A 21,814-nucleotide genomic window follows, 5' to 3' on the forward strand; every position below is an offset into this window, starting at 1 on the left:
GACGAATTGGCACGAGACTTTTCTAGAAAACAACATCTAGTCAAAGCGGTGGGAGAATGGCGCACGATCTTTTCACGCTCGTGGGCCGTCTGCGTGACTGGCAACCGGAAACCACCGGAGGTAATAAACACCAGAAAATAAAGCCAGAAGTTGCAGTTATGAATATAGATAAGGAAACAATCCTGCACAAACATACGTGTCACCATGGCGTGAAGAAAAGTGAGAGAAATTAGCACAGTGCCCAAACTAATATGGATGCTCTAAACTGCTTAGCTTTTATATAGGGTATAATTAAGAAACCAAGGTACGGTCTGCATATAAAAAAAAGGAACCAAGGTCTGAAAAATAGAAATTCCAATAATAAATTGCAAGCATAAATCCGTGTGCACTTTTCATCTATAGTAACTAAGAACATCTTGATCTTCGCTCTCGTGGGATGGAAGATAGCTCTCGGTCAAGGCCCTTGACTCCTCATCGGTGAGGTCGCTGAACGGCCCGTTGATGGTGAAGACAGAGTTGGCACCGAAGGCGGCCTCGTGCAGATCTATCTGGCGGAGGAAGTCCTTGAAGGCGGCGTAACGGCGCTCCTCCTCGCGGGCGGAGGTGTACTTCTTGCCATGCACCGCCTTCCACTCCGCGAACACCCGCCGAGTCTCTACCTCGCTCCTCTTGTTCTTTCCGTGCCCTGCCTTCCAGTCCGCCAAGACCTGCCGGTGCAACTCCTGGATCTTCTCCCACTCCCACTCCCACTCCCTTTCAGATGAGTCCGTCGTGTTCGCCCGTGCCGACAGGGATACCAGCAGCAGCAGAAGCGCTGCCACCGCCATGACAACCTTGGGACTACTCATCGCGACAGAAGGTGGATTGGGCGTCTGGTTAGGGTTAGGGGTGCTATTGTTGGTTCGTCGACGCCATTTAATTGCGTTGTCGCTCGCGTGCGTGCTAGCTTTGGATTTGGCTATCTTTCGATGTTGTATGTATATTTAAGAAGTCAGCAAAGAAGGGACCGAGATGTACACGGCCGCGGATCAAGACATCAAGTAGTACGTGCGATGCTGTCGAGTTTCCATCTACCTCTTGTCAGACACGGTCATGACTCGATTTCAGAGACGCTTGCGTGTTCTAATAGTCCCCCCAGTCGTGTTATACGGAGTATTTTGCAACCGCACGTGATGTCTGCCAAAGAAAAACGGATGCTTCATCTCTTCTCTATCTTCTATCTCTACTAATAATCTTCTATCTCTACTAATAATTCTATCTCTACTAAGAGCATCTCCAACAGGCACGCTATATAGATCGCGTGGTATAATTGTAGCGCGCGGGAGCAAAATTGGTCCTCCAGCAGGCGCTGCAAACAGCGCGGCTGTAAAACTTTTTGGGAGCTAGCCAGTTTGCGCTACCGTGAGCGCTATACTTTGTGCACCGGTTACAGCGCGCGTCATCGCTCAACGCACGCGCGAAGAAACCCAACGCTGAAACTTCCCTCTCGCCTCGCCGCCTGACCGTCCAATCCCTCACCTCCGCGCGTCGGCGCAATCCCGGCGATGGACGGGCCCTCCAGCAGCCCAGCAACCCCTCCCTACTCCGTCCCACCCGCCGCCGCTGCCGTCGCCTCCGCAGCGCCGCCGCCCCATGCGCCAAACCCTAGCGGTGGCGCCGACACCAGCAACACAACCGCCGTTGCCCGTGCGCTCTTCGTCCCGCCATGCGCGAAAGAAGGTGTTGACTTGGAAAATGCGGAAGTGTGAGATGCATTTGTGATATGCAAATTATGTGTTTCACTTTGTGTCCATTTGAACTATATGTTGTGTGTCGTTGTTAAACTACGTCATTTTGTGTGTCGTTCTTGAACTATGTGATGTGTGTTGCACTTTGTGTCCATTTAAACTATGGCAGATCATTTGTTTCATGATTATATGTGAGTGTTTGATCTTGTTGAATGTATAGTAGTGTAGAAGGTTGTTTTCCAACGTCGGTTTAAGTCAAGTAGTAGTACTACCAAACTCAGAGCACAGACTTAGAGCATCTCTGCAAAATAGGACAGCTGAAAACAGGGCAGAACACCTGTTTTAAACTGTTACCGCACGAAATTTTATTTTTCCATACTCAATGATTTGCATAATAAGGCACGGGAGAGATTTCAGATTGTGTAAAAATAGGGCACGTCCAAGACTACAAACTTCAATTTTGACACTTTTTTTAACAAAGGAGTGGATCATATATTAGCGTATCACGTGGCATGGCAGGTACAATTTTCATACATGCCCTTTACATCACTCGTCCTGAAGAACCGAGAATTTGAAGATAAGGCATGTACTTTTACAAGAAACACCCTAGCAAAAACACTGGAAAAGCAATCAAGACCCTGGGTATCTCTGCCACCAGCCGCCGGCGTCCTCAAGGCGTTGCCGCCGAGGAGCAGGGTGAGAGTACTCGAGCGCCCTTTTCCGGCGAGAGACCGTCGTCGCTGGCTACCTTGAGGCTTCCGGGGACGAACCACTTGGCAGCATCTAGGTGTCGAGCTCCAGCAGACATGACGGAGAGTAGCCTCCGATTTGGAGGTTGTAGATTGGCCTCCATGGCCAAGGATAGCCGTGGCAAGATTGCCACCGGCTTGGAAGCACTTGTCGAGGAAGATCCACTGTCGAAGATGCGGAGTCGAAAAGCAACTGTACCATCCACCTTGAACAGTACAGGGATCCTCAGCTCCTCCTAGTAGATGCCGATGTGCAGCATAATGCGTCTCCCCTTCTCCCCCCGCCACCATAACCGGCCAGAGAACGGCGAGACTTGCATATGCACCCTTTCTTCTCCTCCCGCCGCCACGGCCGACCAGAGAAGATCCAGGTGCTTGCTCCAGAAAGCTGAGCTCAGCAAGAACGGCTTTATTGACGGAGACTGTGGTTACCGTCGATTGATTCACCTCCGACCGCCGGAACTGAAGAAATCGAGCAGAACACTGATACGTCTCCAACGTATCGATAATTTCTTGTGTTCCATGCCACATTATTGATGTTATCTACATGTTATATGCACACTTTATGTCATATTCGTGCATTTTCTGGAACTAACCTATTAACAAGATGCCGAAGTGCCGCTTCCTGTTTTCGTTGTTTTTGGTTTCAGTAAATCCTAGTAACGAAATATTCTCTGAATCGGACGAAATCAACGCCCGGGTTCCTATTTTACCCGGAAGCATCCGTAACACACGAGAACCGCCGGAGAAGGGGGCAGGGCCACCACACCACACCCCGGCGCGGCCAAGGGGGGGGCGCGCCCCCCTAGGGTGTGGGCCCCCGGAAGCCCTCCGACTCCGACTCTTCGCCTATTTAAGTCGTCGTGACCTAAAACCTCGACACCAATTGACGAAACTCCGTAAAGACTCCGTGGGCGCCGCCACCATCGCTAAACTCCAATCCGGGGACAGAACTCTCTGTTCCGGCACCTCGCCGGACGGGGAAGTGCCCTCGGAGCCATCTCCACCGCCGTCTTCACCGCCATCTTCACCGCCATCGCTGCCCCCATGACGAGGAGGGAGTAATTCACCCTCGAGGCTCGAGGGCTTCGCTGTAGCTATGTGGTTCATCTCTCTCCCATGTACCTCAATACAATAATCTCATGAGCTGCTTTACATGATTGAGATTCATATGAGTTTGTATCACTACTATCTATGTGCTACTCTAGTGATGTTATTAAAGTAGTTCTATTCCTCCCGCACGTGTGTAAAGGCGACAAGTGTGTGCACCGTGTTAGTACTTGGTTTATGCTATGATCATGATCTCTTGTAGATTGCGAAGTTAACTATTGCTATGATAATATTGATGTGATCTATTCCTCCTACATATGCATGAAGGTTACGGTGTGCATGCTATGCTAGTACTTGGTTTAGTCTCGTTGATCTATCTTACACTAAAGGTTACTAAAATATGAGCATTATTGTGGAGCTTGTTAACTCCGGCATTGAGGGTTCGTGTAATCCTACGCAATGTGTTCATCATCCAACAAAAGTGTAGAGTATGCATTTATCTATTCTGTTATGTGATCAATGTTGAGAGTGTCCACTAGTGAAAGTGTAATCCCTAGGCCTTGTTCCTAAATATCGCTATCGCTGCTTGTTTACCGTTTACCGTTACTATCGCTGCATACTACCACCATCGACTACACGCCGTTACTCTGCACTGCTGCATATTTATTCATACCACCCGTATTTCACTATCTCTTCGCCGAACTAGTGCACCTATTAGGTGTGTTGGGGACACAAGAGACTTCTTGCTTTGTGGTTGCAGTGGTTGCATGAGAGGGATATCTTTGACCTCTTCCTCCCCGAGTTCGATAAACCTTGGGTGATCCACTTAAGGGAAAACTTGCCGCTGTTCTACAAACCTCTCGCTCTTGGGGGCCCAACACCGTCTACAAGAAAGGAGCGAACGTAGACATCAAGCACTTTTCCTGGCGCCGTTGCCGGGAGGAAAGGTAAAAGGCACTCATACTACTGGTCTCAGTGTAAAGTATTTTTCTCGGCGCCGTCGTGTGTGTGCTCGAAGCTATTTCCTTTAGATCCTGCAATTGCATCTTGTTGTTTCTTGTTTACACTAGTTTGGCATAATGTACAAGAGTGAGCTTCTTATTCTATTTCCCGATTTAAAACATGGATTGTTTGATGCGAAAATTAAAAAACCTATGAAATCTTATTTGCATGCTGGTAGTAATATTAGTATGAACGCTTTGAACACCATTGTTGATAATGATATAGAAAGTTCTAAGCTTGGGGAAGCTGGTTTTCATGATATTTTTAGTCCCCCAAGCATTGAGGAGAAAATTTTCTTTGATGATACTTTGCCTCCTATTTCTGATGATGATAATGATAGTGGTCTTTTGGTGCCACCTACTATGGAGAGTAAATTTTGTTGTGATTATACTATGCCTCCTACACTTGATGAGAATAATAATGATAGCTACTTCGTTGAATTTGCTCCCACTATTACTAATAAAATTGACTATGCTTATGTGGAGAGTAATAATTTTATGCATGAGACTCATGATAAGAATGCTTTATGTGATAGTTATATTGTTGAGTTTGCTCATGTTGCTACTGAAAGTTATTATGAGAGAGGAAAATATGGTTGTAGAAATTTTCATGTTACTAAAATGCCTCTCTATGTGCTGAAATTTTTGAAGCTACACTTGTTTTATCTTCCTATGCTTGTTACTTTGCTCTTCATGAACTTGTTTATTTACAAGATTCCTATGCATAGGAAGCATGTTAGACTTAAATGTGTTTTGAATTTGCCTCTTGATGCTCTCTTTTGCTTCACATACTATTTCTTGCGAGTGCATCATTAAAACTCGCTGAGCCCATCTTAATGGCTATAAAGAAAGAACTTCTTGGGAGATAACCCATGTGTTATTTTGCTACAGTACTTTGTTTTATATTTGTGTCTTGGAAGTTGTTTACTACTGTAGCAACCTCTCCTTATCTTAGTTTTATGTTTTGTTGTGCCAAGTAAAGTCTTTGATAGTAAAGTAAGTACTAGATTTGGATTACTGCGCAGTAAACAGATTTCTTTGCTGTCACGAATCTGGGTCTAATTCTCTGTAGGTAACTCAGAAAATTATGCCAATTTACGTGAGTGATCCTCAGATATGTACGCAACTTTCATTCAATTTGAGCATTTTCATTTGAGCAAGTCTGGTGGCCTAATAAAATCCATCTTTACGGACTGTTCTGTTTTGACAGATTCTGCCTTTTATTTCGCATTGCCTCTTTTGCTATGTTGGATGAATTTCTTTGATCCATTAATGTCCAGTAGCTTTATGCAATGTCCAGAAGTGTTAAGAATGATTGTGTCACCTCTGAACATGTTAATTTTTATTGTCCACTAACCCTCTAATGAGTTGTTTCGAGTTTGGTGTGGAGGAAGTTTTCAAGGGTCAAGAGAGGAGGATGATATACTACGATCAAGAAGAGTGAAAAGTCTAAGCTTAGGGATGCCCCGGTGGTTCATCCCTGCATATATCAAGAAGACTCAAGCGTCTAAGCTTGGGGATGCCCAAGGCATCCCCTTCTTCATCGATAAATTATCAGGTTCCTTCTCTTGAAACTATATTTTTATTCGGTCACATCTTATGTGCTTTACTTGGAGCGTCTGTGTGCTTTTGTTTTTGTTTTTGTTTGAATAAATTGGATTACATCATGCTTGTGTGGGAGAGAGACACGCTCCGCTGGTTCATATGAACACATGTGTTCTTAGCTCATAATATTCATGGCGAAGTTTCCTCTTCGTTAAATTGTTATATGGTTGGAATTGGAAAATGATACATGTAGTAATTGCTATAATGTCTTGGGTAATGTGATACTTGGCAATTGTTGTGCTCATGTTTAAGCTCTTGCATCATATACTTTGCACCTATTAGTGAAGAATACATAGAGCATGCTAAAATTTGGTTTGCATAATTGGTCTCTCTAAAGTCTAGATAATTTCTAGTATTGAGTTTTGAACAACAAGGAAGACAGTGTAGAGTCTTATAATGTTTTCAATATGTCTTTTATGTGAGTTTTGCTGCACCAGTTCATCCTTGTGTTTGTTTCAAATAAGCCTTGCTAGCCTAAACCTTGTATCGAGAGGGAATACTTCTCATGCATCCAAAATACTTGAGCCAACCACTATGCCATTTGTGTCCACCATATCTACCTATACTACATGGTATTTTCCCGCCATTCCAAAGTAAATTGCTTGAGTGATACCTTTAAAATTCCATCATTCACCTTTGCAATATATAGCTCATGGGACAAATAGCTTAAAAACTATTGTGGTATTGAATATGTAATTATGCACTTTATCTCTTATTAAGTTGCTTGTTGTGCGATAACCATGTTTATCGGGAACGCCATCAACTCATTGTTGAATTTCATGTGAGTTGCTATGCATGTTCGTCTTGTCCGAAGTAAGGGCGATCTACACCGAGTTGAATGGTTTGAGCATGCATATTGTGAGAGAAGAACATTGGGCCGCTAACTAAAGCCATGATTCATGGTGGAAGTTTCAGTTTTGGACAAACATCCTCAAATCTCTAATGAGAAAAGAATTAATTGTTGTCAAATGCTTAAAGCATTAAAAGAGGAGTCCATTATCTCGTTGTCTATGTTGTCCCGGTATGGATGTCTAAGTTGAGAATAATCAAAAGCGAGAAATCCAAATGCGAGCTTTCTCCTTAGACCTTTGTACGAGCGGCATAGAGGTACCCCTTTGTGAAACTTGGTTAAAGCATATGTATTGCGGTGATAATCCGGTAGTCCAAGCTAATTAGGACAAGGTGCGGGCACTATTGGTACACTATGCATGAGGCTTGCAACTTATAAGATATAATTTACATGATGCATATGCTTTATTACTACCGTTGACAAAATTGTTTCATGTTTTCAAAATCAAAGCTCTAGCACAAATATAGCAATCGATGCTTTTCCTCTATGGAGGACCATTCTTTTACTTTCATTGTTGAGTCAGCTCACCTATTTCTCTCCATCTCAAGAAGCAAACACTTGTGTGAACTCGTGCATTGATTCTTACATATTTGCATATTGCATTTGTTATATTGCTTTGCATTGACAATTATCCATGAGATATACATGTTATAAGTTGAAAGCAACCGCTGAAACTTAATCTTCCTTTGTGTTGCTTCAATACCTTTACTTTGAATTATTACTTTATGAGTTAACTCTTATGCAAGACTTATTGATGCTTGTCTTGAAGTGCTATTCATGAAAAGTCTTTGCTTTATGATTCAGCTTGTTTACCCATGTCATATACATTGTTTTGATCGCTGCATTCACTACATATGCTTTACAAATAGTATGATCAAGTTTATGATGGCATGTCACTCCGTAAATTATCTTTGTTATCGTTTTACTCGCTCGGGACGAGCAGAACTAAGCTTGGGGATGCTGATACGTCTCCAACGTATCGATAATTTCTTGTGTTCCATGCCACATTATTGATGTTATCTACATGTTATATGCACACTTTATGTCATATTCGTGCATTTTCTCGGAACTAACCTATTAACAAGATGCCGAAGTGCCAGCTCTCGTTTTCTGCTGTTTTTGGTTTCGTAAATCCTAGTAACGAAATATTCTCGGAATCGGACGAAATCAACGCCCAGGTTCCTATTTTACCCGGAAGCATCCAGAACACACGAGAACCGCCAGAGAAGGGGGGCAGGGCCACCACACCCCGGCGCGGCCAAGGGGGGGGGGCGCGCCCCCCTAGGGTGTGGGCCCCCCAGAAGCCCTCCGACTCCGACTCTTCGCCTATTTAAGTCGCCGTGACCTAAAACCTCGACACCAATTGACGAAACTCCAGAAAGACTCCAGGGGCGCCGCCGCCATCGCGAAACTCCAATTCGGGGGACAGAACTCTCCGCTCCGGCACCCGCCGGACGGGGAAGTTTCCCCGGAGCCATCTCCACCGCCGTCTTCCACCGCCATCTTCACCGCCATCGCTGCCCCCATGATGAGGAGGGAGTAATTCACCCTCGAGGCTCGAGGGCTCGTACCGTAGCTATGTGGTTCATCTCTCTCCCATGTACCTCAATACAATAATCTCATGAGCTGCTTTACATGATTGAGATTCATATGAGTTTGTATCACTACTATCTATGTGCTACTCTAGTGATGTTATTAAAGTAGTTCTATTCCTCCCGCACGTGTGTAAAGGCGACGAGTGTGTGCACCGTGTTAGTACTTGGTTTATGCTATGATCATGATCTCTTGTAGATTGCGAAGTTAACTATTGCTATGATAATATTGATGCGATCTATTCCTCCTACATATGCATGCTAGTACTTGGTTTAGTCTGTTGATCTATCTTACACTAAAGGTTACTAAAATATGAGCATTATTGTGGAGCTTGTTAACTCCGGCATTGAGGGTTCGTGTAATCCTACGCAATGTGTTCATCATCCAACAAAAGTGTAGAGTATGCATTTATCTATTCTGTTATGTGATCAATGTTGAGAGTGTCCACTAGTGAAAGTGTAATCCCTAGGCCTTGTTCCTAAATATCGCTATCGCTGCTTGTTTACTCGTTTTACTATCGCGTTACTATTGCTACGCGTTACTACCGCTCATATTTATTCATACCACCCGTATTTCACTATCTCTTCGCTCGAACTAGTGCACCTATTAGGTGTGTTGGGGACACAAGAGACTTCTTGCTTTGTGGTTGCAGGGTTGCATGAGAGGGATATCTTTGACCTCTTCCTCCCTGAGTTCGATAAACCTTGGGTGATCCACTTAAGGGAAAACTTGCTGTTGTTCTACAAACCTCTGCTCTTGGGGGCCCAACACTGTCTACAGGAAAGGAGGGGGAACGTAGACATCAAACACCCTATGCAACCACCGATCTGGCCGAACAGATCGGAGATTCTGCTCCAGACTACGGGCATACAGCCCAGAACCAGCCTAACTACGAACCTATACAGGGGCCGGTCTCCATCCCTCCAACCCCTCCAGCCGGCGAGGCTGCCGGAGAAGGTGGAGGAAGGAGCCAGGGGCGACTTGGAGACTCTCAAGAGAAGGAGAGGAGGAGAGCGGTGCGGGGTGGGGAAAGTCGATTGTTAACGATGAGGGTATAATTTTGACACTTCAAACTTGGATTTTTCAACAGTTCAAACTTCAATTTCGACACTTTGATACATTCAAACGCGACTTTGATAATGCATATAACTCGACTTCGACATTACCCGACACTTCAGAGTTTGACACGCACTAGACCTCAACTCCAACAAACACCAGAACTCTACTCCAATATAGCAATACACACTAATGAAGGAATTTCCTGATATCACCCTAGAAGTCATTGTCATCGAACAAGATGTAGAGCATCCACACCTCGGTAGCGAGGAACTCGGCCTCCTGCGACTCTAAGTTGAGCTCACACCACGGCCAGCCGAAACTACACATCGTTTCGTCGTACGCACGTGCATCCAGCTCAGGCGATTTGATTGTGTCGAGCCACCACCGCTAGTCGTCGCACAAAATCTCGTCGCGTAGCGACCGGACTGTCACATCTGAATGCCAAGAAGATGGTGCGACTCTCCACGCAATAGCGTGGCGGCATGCCATGGCAACGGCGGTGGAGCTCGACATGGGGAGGTGCAATTCTGTCGCTCGCGGATCAGTGGGTGAACGATGCGGTGGGGCTCAATTCCATCGGAACAGCTGAAGATTCGACGAGGCGGCGGCAAAATCACTCAGATTTCGGCGGCAGCATGGCGAGGGAGGCGGGAGGTTTCACCCAAACAGTTGACAACATGCATGGCGTTTTATTTGTGGCATCCGCTGCGAGGTGCTGCAATTTTTTAGCACTTGGGTTAAAACTTTGAGGTTGTTGCAAAAAAATTGCAAAGCCCAAACAATTTTGTAGCACTTGTTGGAGAGGTTTTTTTTTTGGCCCCAAGTGCTATGCTACAAAAGCTATTTTCTATGGCACCTAACTTATTATGCATCATCCGTTAGAGATGCTCTTAAGGGCGTATCAAATGAGAGTGTATTTTATTGTTACACTGAGAGAAAAGTCTTTTCGTGTGCATTTTTCTTTTAGTTTGTCATGATGGTGGGAGTGCCATACAAAAGGAGGGGTAAATATTGGCATAAGTTTTGATAAATTGTGTAATTAGGATGATAAATTACTATAATGGGGTAATTTTTGTCAAAATTGTCAGACTAGAGGGTAAAAAATGGAATTCACTTATAAAAAAATATTATTTTTCATCAAACAACCTGACTTTACTAATTGTCCGAGTAAAGTGCACCATCTAAGCAAATTTGCACAAACACAAACAATAAGACATATGAAAATACCAAAGTTACATTAAAGCTCCTCGAAGTTTACACTTCCTTTTGCATTTGCACATTCAACTTGATCTCTCTTAAAGAAACCGTGGAAGAGAAAAGCAGCTAGGAGCTGGACTACCCACAAATTGGTGGTCGTATTGGCGAGAAAGAAAGCCACGGGCCCAGGCACACAAAAGAGCAAGCCATGTGAACCATTGACCAGATAAAGTTGACACTACTTTTACCACCCACATGACAAATATAATGTCAAAATACAAGAATCTAACCCACCAGATCAAGAGCATATGATCCATGAAGCAAAAAAAAAGCACCAACATGCTCCTGATGTTTGTCATATTGAACACGACAAACACACCTGATAGCTGATGTGGTTTGCTATGAGGAGGATGTATATATGTATGCCCAAGTTTCGGAACTCATGATAGAAGTCATGCAAACTATTGTGTATATGAACACACTACCACATTATTTATCTATCATGTCACATACACTTAATTATGTATCAACACACAATATGAAAAGATATTTTTTTGAGTGTGTCCGCCTTTATTAATAATCAACAACCATTGGAACACATAAATTCTCAGGCGGAGCTAAAAGCCAGACTTGGTGGCCAGGATCATCTACAACTACCCTCCTCGCTAAGCGATGAGCATCCTTATTGGAGTTCCATAGTTTATGGCAGAAGAAGACAACTTGAAACTCTAAATTCGACACCTTGATCTCCCGCGTAATGTGGGCATAGACTCTCTGTAAGGGTACATTGCCCCTATGTGTGGTTTTGGTAATTAATGACAACCTCTATGGACTAATGTTTTCATTGAGTTTCAATGAAGGAATACCATAGGTACTACTTGTAGTCCATGTGTTGGATTCAAGTATGGATGCCATGATGATAAAAGATATACCTTGAGTATCGGCATCAAGATCATTGATTTGAAGTCATATATGTGATATGATCAAGAACAAGAAATGAAGATGGAGTTCTTATGTGGAACTCAACATTAGCCATGCTCTAGCTTATGTGATAAGCAATGAATGATCAAGATCTTGAGTGCTTGATTCCAAGTGAAGAATCCAAGTTATGGATCTAAGTCGGTGTCATATTGTCTCATAAGTTGAGCTATGGCTGACTAAGATTTTAGAGCATGCAAACAAATTAAGAATTCTATATACACCTCAAGACAGCATGATAGAGCATGAGAAGATACAAGGTTGACCAGTACAAAGAGTGAAGAATAGATTCAAGTTTGGTCAACACATGAAGCATGAAGAATGTGCCATGTTAAGTCATGTGGTATGGTAAGCCTTGTCAATTATGCTTCATGAACTAACCCATCATATATGTGCCCTTGTGTTGTCTATGTGGGTTAGGTATCTTTCCATGGGCATGCATCAAAAGTGAGATCTCATATAGCCCATGAGAGGATGACATCAAGTGGTGATCGTCATCAAGGTTGAGTTGGGAAAGTTCAAGTTGAGCATCTCAAGAGGATCATATGCTTGAAGATTGCCGTCTATTTGGTGATAATGGACATGTGAAGATGTGCATCAATGGAGCTTTCCCATCATGTGTATGGGGGAGCATTTGTGAGTCTTCACGAAGCAACAATGAACAAGTAAGGCATTCCGGCTTGAGTGGAGCTTGAAGAGTTAGCATCAAGATCAAGCAGTATGCGCAAGGCAAAGGTATGGCCTTGCTAGGTTTTCCTTTTACCGGTCAAGGTGGTTGTTGGGAGACCGGATTATAGGATACAGAGCTGCACTATCAAGAGGGGCTTTCGGTTGGGTAACTTGATCGCATCGTCTTAGGGAGCTCAATCCTTTGCATACTTGGCATATCCCTATTTATTCTTGGTGTTTCTCTGTGTAAGGTTCTTGAGCTTGTTGCTAGCTTTACAACAAGCTCAAGTTCATCGAAAACGGAATCCGCATGCATCTTCTACTGTGTTTTCGAGTTTGGACGTCTTCACCGTTTCTTGACGGTGGGAGACTCCCTCTCTAGAATCTCTAAAAATATCCTGTGAGGAGTCTCCATATTTCTTGACGGTTCTATTTGTCGTTATCTTTCCAACAAAATTGGTTTCATGTCAATCGGAGTTCGGGAGCATTTTCTGTTTTAAAAGGAAAAGAAAAGGTCTTCAAGGTCCTATGTATTCTGGCAGTGTCGCTCGGTGCCCACCCGGCCTATTGTCTGGTTGGACCGGCCGTGGCACCGGCTGGCCCGGCGCCGACCGGCCCCTGGACCGGTGCACACCGGGCACTATCCAGTAAGGTTTCCAGCTTCGCCCGGTGCTGGTCCGGCCTGAGGTCCGGTTTGGACCGGACTGAGGTCCGGTTTGGACCGGCCGGGTCCGGCCCCTCGTCCGGTCTGACCGGGCGGTCGACCGGCCTCCCCGGCGCAGGTTCTGTAAGTCCTGGACTCGCCTAGGTCTCGGCGCGGCGCACGATCCGGTGCCGTCCGGATGGTACGGCCTGTGGCCCGGTCTGACCGGCCCCTGAACCGGATGGCCCGGCCTGATAAGAGCTAAGCCCTAGGGGAGGCCCGATCTTCACGAATTTGGGTGGGATTCGTGGGGGAGGTGGTAGAACGCGAAGAACACGAAGGGGATCGGAGATACAAACTCACACACACACAAATTGGTTTGTCCTTGTTGGCCCGAACCACCAACTCGGTAGAAGTTGCGAGAAAAGACCTTTCGGTAGAAGTCCCGCAAAAAGATCGACGAATCAAAACCTAGAGATCTAGAAGGGTGAAAAGATCGAGGTTGATAGAAGTGCAAGAAAAAGACCCAAAAGGTAGAAGTGCAAGAAAAAGACCAACAATCGATAGAAGTCACCAAAGAGATCACAAGGATTCAACAAGGAGATCGCGTGGTACAAGATCTAGGATCTATGGTAGGGGTTCCCACATGGGGGCAAGAGCAAAGCTCAAGTTTAAAATCAACAAGTCTGAATCTCAGATCTGAGCCAACAAGGCTATTTATAGTTGGTGGGGCGAAGGGGTAAGTTACATGCTGAAACGTGTTGTTTTGAGCTGAAAGTCGTGCAGGCGGAAGTTTCGGTCACTGGGGGCGGAAGTTCCGGTCGGGGCAGAAGTTCCGGTCTCAAGAGGCGGAAGTTCCAGTCGGGGCGGTACTTCCGGCCAACTTCCGGTCTAGTTCCGAAAATGATCGTTTTCCTTGCAGAAACATCCCGGGGGCTCGGAGCTTGATTTTGGAACTAGGGCGGAACTTCGGTGGAAGTTCCGGTCGCTCGGGGCGGAAGTTCTGGCTGGATCCTCTTCACAGGGTGCTGGGCAGCATCTGGGAGGCATCTGGGAGGAAGTTCCGGTCCTGGGGGTGGAACTTCCGGCTGGGGCGCTGGAGCTCCATCTTCTTCGTCTTCAGCTCCCTCTTCCTTGGCTTGGTCTCCATGGCTTGTGTCTTGGTCGATGTACCTGATTGAACACAGGGTATTTGCATGAAGTAGTATGCCATCCAAGGACGTGTCAAATGTATACGTGGAAAGGAGCGAATTCACCTCTTGGTCTATAGCTTTGGCCCGAGCTCGTGTCATTGGGCCACGATGAGGGCTTGTCGGTCTTGAGGAGGAGGTGTCCAAAAGCCACCCCGTATCATCTCTGTCACACCCCAACTTTTGCAACCATGTTTAGTTGACCCTGGTGCAAAAATCAGGGGGAACAAAAACTTTTTTCCAAAGACTAATTAGATGAATTGTCTTGATTTGCTTGTTGAGTTTTGTCTTGAGCTACCTCAAAGAACAACACCTCTAGTAGTAAAATCATCCTTGATTTCAAAACTTGGGATCATCTGCCCCTTAATACATCCTTCTCTCTTATGCCCTAGTAAAAAAAAAAACCCTCAACCTTCACAATTTTGACTAAGTCCTAAATCTATTTCTAGGTTCCATTTTGGAGCCCCTAGATTAAGCTACCTCTTGCCATCTAACGCAATGCACCTGGTCCTAGACCTACCTTGTCATGAGTACTTCCCAACCATGTCTTTGCCTTGAACCAGATCACTCTCTTACCCACTTACCCTTGATGGTTTTGAGGCCTAGTCAGCAATCTTTTTTTTGGCAGGCTTAAAAGATTCAAACTTTGGCTCTTGATATCTAAGCACCCACATCTGTTTTTGGTGAAATGAAGGTATGGATCTCATCTATGCGACACCCTCTACAACTTCCACGTTTTGCATGCCCCATTCTACCTTTACAACCCATTTATTTAACTTGGTCTTATACCCTATCCAAGTGTTGCACCACTAGATCCCATTTCCAACTTTTATACCTTGTTTTCTTTGATTGATGTTCTAATATTCAACACCTTGGTGTAGAAATGATATCTACACTAGCAAATCATCTTCCACACTTGAGAACACTTGTTATTTCTCCTTTCTTTTGGAGGAATTCCCTAAACCCTATACCCATCTTTTTGACTAGCAAAATAATTCTCGTTTCTCAAATCACCCTCAAGACCTTCCTCATTTTAAAATAGGAGAAGGTTTCATATATATATCTATCATACCTCTCCCATTCAAATTGTATTTTCTAGGAAACCATTTCATCTCCTATTTACCCAAAATACATGCAACACCACACATACCATTCTTTCTAACTCTCTTTGGTTTTTGCTATATAGTCAACCCAACTAATAGGATGGGATCTAATGCCTTTTCTTCGACCCATCTCATAATATTCCCACCTATGAGATTTTTATTTCTTTCTACCTAGTATTGAAATGGTGAGCCCATCATTCCATGCATTTAACCAAACTCACTTTGTGTTGAGCCATGATCTCATCTAGCCTTTATGTCTTGAGGGATTTGGAAATCTCCCAAATTTATCACCACCTCCTCATCTATCTAGCATTCTCTCTTCATGAATCAAGTGGACACCATCACCATCATCACCACATTGTTTCCTCTCTTTTTTGTTTTTGGTTTCTTTTCAAATATTACAAGTTGTTGCAAACCTTGTCACTTCATGATCCCTGGTTTCTCCACTCCCCATCTACCTTCTCTCTTTCTTTTCCCTCCATTTTTTTCTTCCAAACCCTAGCTAGTTTCTCTCCCTTTTCCATTACATTTGTATGACCGAGCCATGACTTGTTTTTGTTTGAGGCCCAGCCATTGTCCCACCTCCGGCCCGACCACAAACCCAATAGAACCACCCCCGGAACCTCTCCCCTCTCCCCCAAACTCAGCCCAAGCCAAACAAGGCCTTCGCCCAAACCACACCAAAATCTAACAGCAAAAACGCTCGCTCGGAGACCCTCCCGCTCGATCCCTCACTTCTTCCCGCGCGCACCCCTCTTCTGCTGACGCCATCACCGCAACGTCACCCTCTTCCACCGCCCAGACGTCAGCCCTCGCGAGCTCATTGGTCGTGGGCACCACGCACGCCTCCATTGGCCGTGGTCACCGCCCGCTCGCCCGCTGGTCACCCTCCCCCGCCTATAAAACCCAACCCCCAGCTCACTCCTCCGCCACACCACCTCCTTCCCACTCCCCTGAGCCACACCGAAGCGATGCAGCCCTCCCCTTCCTCTGCTGCTCGCTGGAGAGAACAGCGCCACCGTGACCACCATGGAGGCGGCGGGCCAGTAGAGCACTTCCCGACGATGGCCTCCTTCCCCTCTTTTTCCCTACGCTCGCCACCCTCTGCCCGACCTAACCACGCCCTCCATTTCATCCAGGACCGCCGGAGCACGCCGCCGTTGCGGTTGGCCGGGAGCTGCTGCGAGGAGAAGGCGCCGGGAGAAGCCGCTGATGGAGCGGAGGACGCTGCCTGACGCACGCCCTGGATACCCGCGACACCCCACCGCCCGCCGGAGTCTCGACGTCGACCGCCGTCGCCCAGACTCCGCCCACGATCGCCGCCGGTAAGCCCCTGGAGCGCCACTCCCTTCTTTCTCGTCCGCCGCGCGGGCGCCCTGCGTGCGTCTCGCGGGAGAACGACGCCCGAGCATGGGCTGCATGGCCACGTCGGCCATGCAACTGCCTGGCCCGCCCGGGCCCCTCTCCCCTTTTCTTTTCTTTATTTTTTCTTTTTTCCTCCCTCCACCTGGATAACCGCCTGGGCCGGCCCAACTCACCACCCCCGCACGGCCCAGATCGTTTTCCCGCCCGATTAATTAATTTGAACTTTGAAATTTTCTGTAAAACTTGATAAGAACCAGAGAACTTCAAACGTGAATAACTCAAGATATACTGGCCCAAATCCAGTGAAACCAATTGCATTAGATTCGAAATTTCATTATCTTTCCAATGCCTCTGGTCCCATATTTTTAGGATGTTTGTACGATTTTTAGTACATTAAACATGATCACTGCATTCTGGTTAGTATTTCTAATTCCTAAAATTGTAGATCTCATATTTTTGGATGAATCCAATTTTGTTAATCTTGTTTTGTTATTGCCCATATAGGAAAAATACCATTTGTCACTGATCATGAAAATTTATCTCTGTTCATGAGTGTATGTGTGTCACATGCAATGAAAGAATAAAAATCTCTTTGACTTATTCAAATCCTTGCCATCACTTTGTTTTCAAAATATCCAAACCATGATTTGTTACTTGTAGAACAACTCCCCTGCATATTTTCATGTTTATTTTACTTGATCCTTGGTTCTTGAGCTATGTGTTGATTGTTTGCTTTATTTACTTTTGCGACGCTAGACACGAACGAGGGAGAAGTTGAAGGGGAGGATTTTAGAGAAAGTTTTGAAGAGGACCAGGGACAAGCCAACCAAGGCAAGCCATCTCTTGATCTCTGAATGTTGAATCACATTTTGTGATTACTTTGTTGTTATTCTTGTCTCTCGATATATTTTGTGTGATATCTACTTATGTTGACGGAGCATGCTCACCATGAGCATGTTGGATTCTCTTTGACACCTCACCTACCACCCCCTTTAGGGAAATGGTGGTCATTATCATGATCTTGGTGTACCCTCTAAGTGTGAGGGGTATGCCCACTTATCTTGTGTGTGTCGACCTCTTGGCACCCTTCTTGAACCCCTTGTTGATGTTCCGCATACTTACTCTCGAGTATGTTGAACCCCTTGTTGATCTTATGCATGCATACCCCGAGCATGTATGTCCCCTTGACCATCTATATTATCATCTTCTTAGCGGTATGATGATTAACATCTTGAACCTTGTTGAATCTTCCAACTTATGTTGTCCCTATACATGCTTATCCTAAGTATGTATGATCCCCTTAACACCTCAATTGTCATCCCCATAGTGGTATGATGGCTAGCATCATGTCATTGTGACTCTTAGTTCCTTCATAAAACTATAGGTTGGGAACCCCCTTGGAAAAATACCTTGTTGAAAAGAATTTTTGAAAACTTTGGGTGAGTTGGACTTACCCAAGCGTGTGTTTATGAAAGGAAAGGATCTTGGCAAAGATGGTTGAAAAGAAAATCTTGTTTTCGAAAACTTTGGCGCCTAAGTATTCACCCGTGACAATTAACCCGCGCACCACATTACCCTGGGGTGGGACGGGGCTTAGCCCGTAGTTTGTTCTTCTTAGCATGGGACACCGCACAACTATATAAGGGTAAGGTTACCCCTGAATCCGGATTGTCGTTGGTGGAGACAATAGTATAACGGGAGGCCTTCGGGGCTGACCCGTCCGGAAGACACTATGGGTCTCCTGGCTTGGCGGTGGAGCCACGCTCAAAGTGAGGTGAGCTTCCACGGTGCCGGGGAGGTACATACTCCATAGGGTAGGATCCCGTGCTTAGACGAATAGGCGAAAGGCTATGTCCGAGTTTTTGTCATGGCATAGTTGATATGCAGGGATGATGCCCACATGATAAATTCGCGGATCTTGTGGGGAAAGTGTGCAAACTCTGCAGAGTCAAATCTATTCGAATAGCCGTGTCCGCGGTCATGGACGGTTGAAATGGCTGTTGCTTAGCCTCGATGAGTTTTGTTTGAGAAAGTGTTTACCAAAGGAAAAAGGAACTTGTTTTCGGAGTACCTGAAGGGTACTAGAATGGTTTGGTTGACCATGTGGAGATGGTCGGAAAGGAAATAAACTGGGTTACCCCCTTCCTAGTGTTTTATGTTGTAGAACTCTTTTGAAGTATCTTCTTTAACAAAGATATAGAGATGTCATAGAACCCTCTTAGTGTCCCCTTCAACTGCGATGTTGGGATGCTATATCCACAAGAGAAACTGATTCTCTTTCACATGCTATATCCACAAGAGAAACTGATTCTCTTTCACATGCTATATCCACAAGAGAAACTATCCTTCTTCTCTTGTCTCTTTTAGTTAGCATTGTTAGCACCTTTCTTGATGGTTTGCGAGTACAATTCCAAATGTACTCAGGGCTTTGTCCCTGGCTATTTACTTGGCCAGACTTGGAGGAACACGACGGATGAAGAAGGAGTTGGCGACGTCTATGCGAGCTAGGAACGTCTTCCCGGCCGCTTGCTCGTAGGGTTATGGCGGATGACTTGGGTACTACGCTGCTGAAGTGATGTTGCTACTCGATGTTTAGTTAGGCCCTTCGAGGCTATTATGTAAGTAATGGTCATGTGACCTCATTGTAATTTTCTTATTCCGCTTTGTAATGGATGGTGTAATTTGATATCAGTTCGGTTATTTGTTCACGACGCACTGATCATGGGATCGTGAACTGTATACATAACAGGGATTTTGGACAACTAGTCCGGGGTCCCCACAGAGCTGGTTTCAGAGCTATCCTGACTGTAGGAGACCTTAGTTAGCATGAACGTTAGTTAGGAAACAAGTACTTGGGAAAAACTATTTACGAAACAAATGTTTTCTTTAGTCGGAAGCATAGCTTCTACTCCTCTTATTTCTTCAAAACTTCTAAATTCTTATCTCTCCGCTTTATAAACATGTTTGAACATTCTTACTCTATTGTCTCATCCACTTCAAACATATTGGACGATGTCCCAACTCAGACCGGAGACTCAAAAATGGATCAATCCCTCAGGAATACTCATGTATCTCCAATAGCAGCTATTGAAGTTTGGATGCCAACTTATCCATACACATATAGGAATAATAAGATCATGTCTTTGGTTATTGTGACGCCCCGGAACCGGTACCATGAGGATCTCAGCGAACCCGCCGAAATCCGCATGATATCGATTCAGAGACGCCCTCCGACACGACGTGCGCGACGAATCACACACGTGATGCCAGAGGAATTAACACGAGCGGTAACATTACAACATGATTACAATAGAAGCCACAAGATACATATATACAACAACGACTCCAACGAGTCAAGATACAAATAGACAATACAAAGATCCAAATCATACAGAAGATCGAATACATCCGAGTACGGACAAGATACAAATTGGACTAAGAGTCCTGAAGATAACCAGTGGCGTCCATAACCCTGCCCAGGCCAAGCCGGAAGGGTAACCTTGCTAACGTCGTCATCTCGTACCTGTCAAATTCGGGCCATCGGTTGCCGACAAAAGGGAGGAAGCAAAAGAGAAACGGGAAAAGGCGAGAGTAAGTACCAAGGAACGAACTCCGGCACGTACTTAGCGAGACTAGAAATGGCTATGCTCGCCGAGCGAGTATATATATATATCGCCTGGGGCTATATGGTAGGTTTAGCGGCAACAAAACTATAACCAATAGAGACACGCTACAACATCCGTCTAATCAGAGAAGATAAGAGAGCGCATAAGGTAACAGATAAATACTACACAAACATAACCCAGCCAAATACACATATCCCCTTCAACAATTGCGAAGAGGCAATGTAAAAGGCACTCAACGGTGGGCAAGTTTTATTAGGTATCGGTTGTAGTAATGCTATATTACTACGCAAGTTATTAGCAGATTATTAGCAACAAGATAACGGTGTAAGTTGTTCTATGATCAAGCTATACAATTCCAAGTCGTCCATAACCGCGGACACGGCTTATCGATAAGATGTAAACCCTGCAGGGGTTGCCCAAATGTAACCATACGCATGCTCGACCCACTTACGACAGGTGGATGTCTCATAACAAGACCGTTCCCAGTTCAACAAGAAAGTCTAGGGGGGCCACCCAACTAAGCTACCCGTGACGAAGTCCGGCCGTACTCCGAAGCGGACTCAGAGGTTTGCGCCGGCGGCTAGGCGTGCAAACCACACGCTTCGCTAAACGTCCCGCAAGGTACAGTATAGAATATAAACACCCGAAGGAAACAGGAAGTAAACACCCGAAGGCAACAGTAAGTAAAGCATGGCATACATGGCATCGGCAAATAAAACCAAGGTTGTGGCCCCCTTTTCAACTGACTTGAGAAAAGGTAATGGGTGAGGGGGTCCCAATAATCGTCGCGACGCATGGGTAGAGCGCTCAATCTCGGAACAGATAACAAGAACTCGGGTCCTAGGGGACATTAGCGAGTCAAAGTTCCGATGCTTTCGCAAAGGGGCTCACAGATGCCTCTGCTTACAATTTTAGTTGTTACCAGTTAAGTAGAGCATGTGTATCTCCAACAACTGATATAGCATGTGATAACCTCCCAAAAACCCAACATATCCCGATTACAGATCGAGATAAACAACAGAGCCTAAATACACCTACGACTCGCAAGGCTCAAACATCAAGCAACGGCTATGGGTGAGGAATGATGCATATAGGATTATTATGGTAGACAAGTGGAATAGGACACGTGACTCGATAAGAAGCGCAACATAAGGATATCAATGCGAGGGAGAGTGTATAATAGGTGAAGAGAGAGGGCTCGCATGTGAAAAGCTGCAGAAGAACTTGTCGGAGAACTCGTCGTATCTCACAATATCAACACTTCGTGATCCTATCCCGAGAAGAAGCAAATGCTGGACAAAAAACGGGTGCAAGTCTTACTACTAGGGAAGAAGAACCAGCATGATCAAATGCAGGCATGCATGACATGGCAGATAGGATGCGATGCACTTATCCAATTTAATCGGAGT

The 21,814-nt window shown here is 45.2% G+C and overlaps 1 protein-coding gene across 1 annotated transcript in view; it reads right to left on the reverse strand.

The window, feature by feature from the left end:
* The window catches only part of LOC124663615, a 1,900-nt gene extending 1,052 nt beyond the window's left edge, over window positions 1-848 (reverse strand). Inside the window, exons 1-2 of the mRNA XM_047201295.1 lie at window positions 414-848; window positions 309-311 (exon numbers count right to left, since the gene is read on the reverse strand). Coding sequence (XP_047057251.1) covers window positions 309-311; window positions 414-848 — 438 coding nt within the window. The remainder of the gene's footprint in view (window positions 1-308; window positions 312-413) is intronic.
* Window positions 849-21,814: the final 20,966 nt, after the last annotated feature.

The sequence above is a fragment of the Lolium rigidum genome, chromosome 6 (assembly GCF_022539505.1).
Source record: "Lolium rigidum isolate FL_2022 chromosome 6, APGP_CSIRO_Lrig_0.1, whole genome shotgun sequence".
Lineage (NCBI taxonomy): Eukaryota > Viridiplantae > Streptophyta > Magnoliopsida > Poales > Poaceae > Lolium > Lolium rigidum.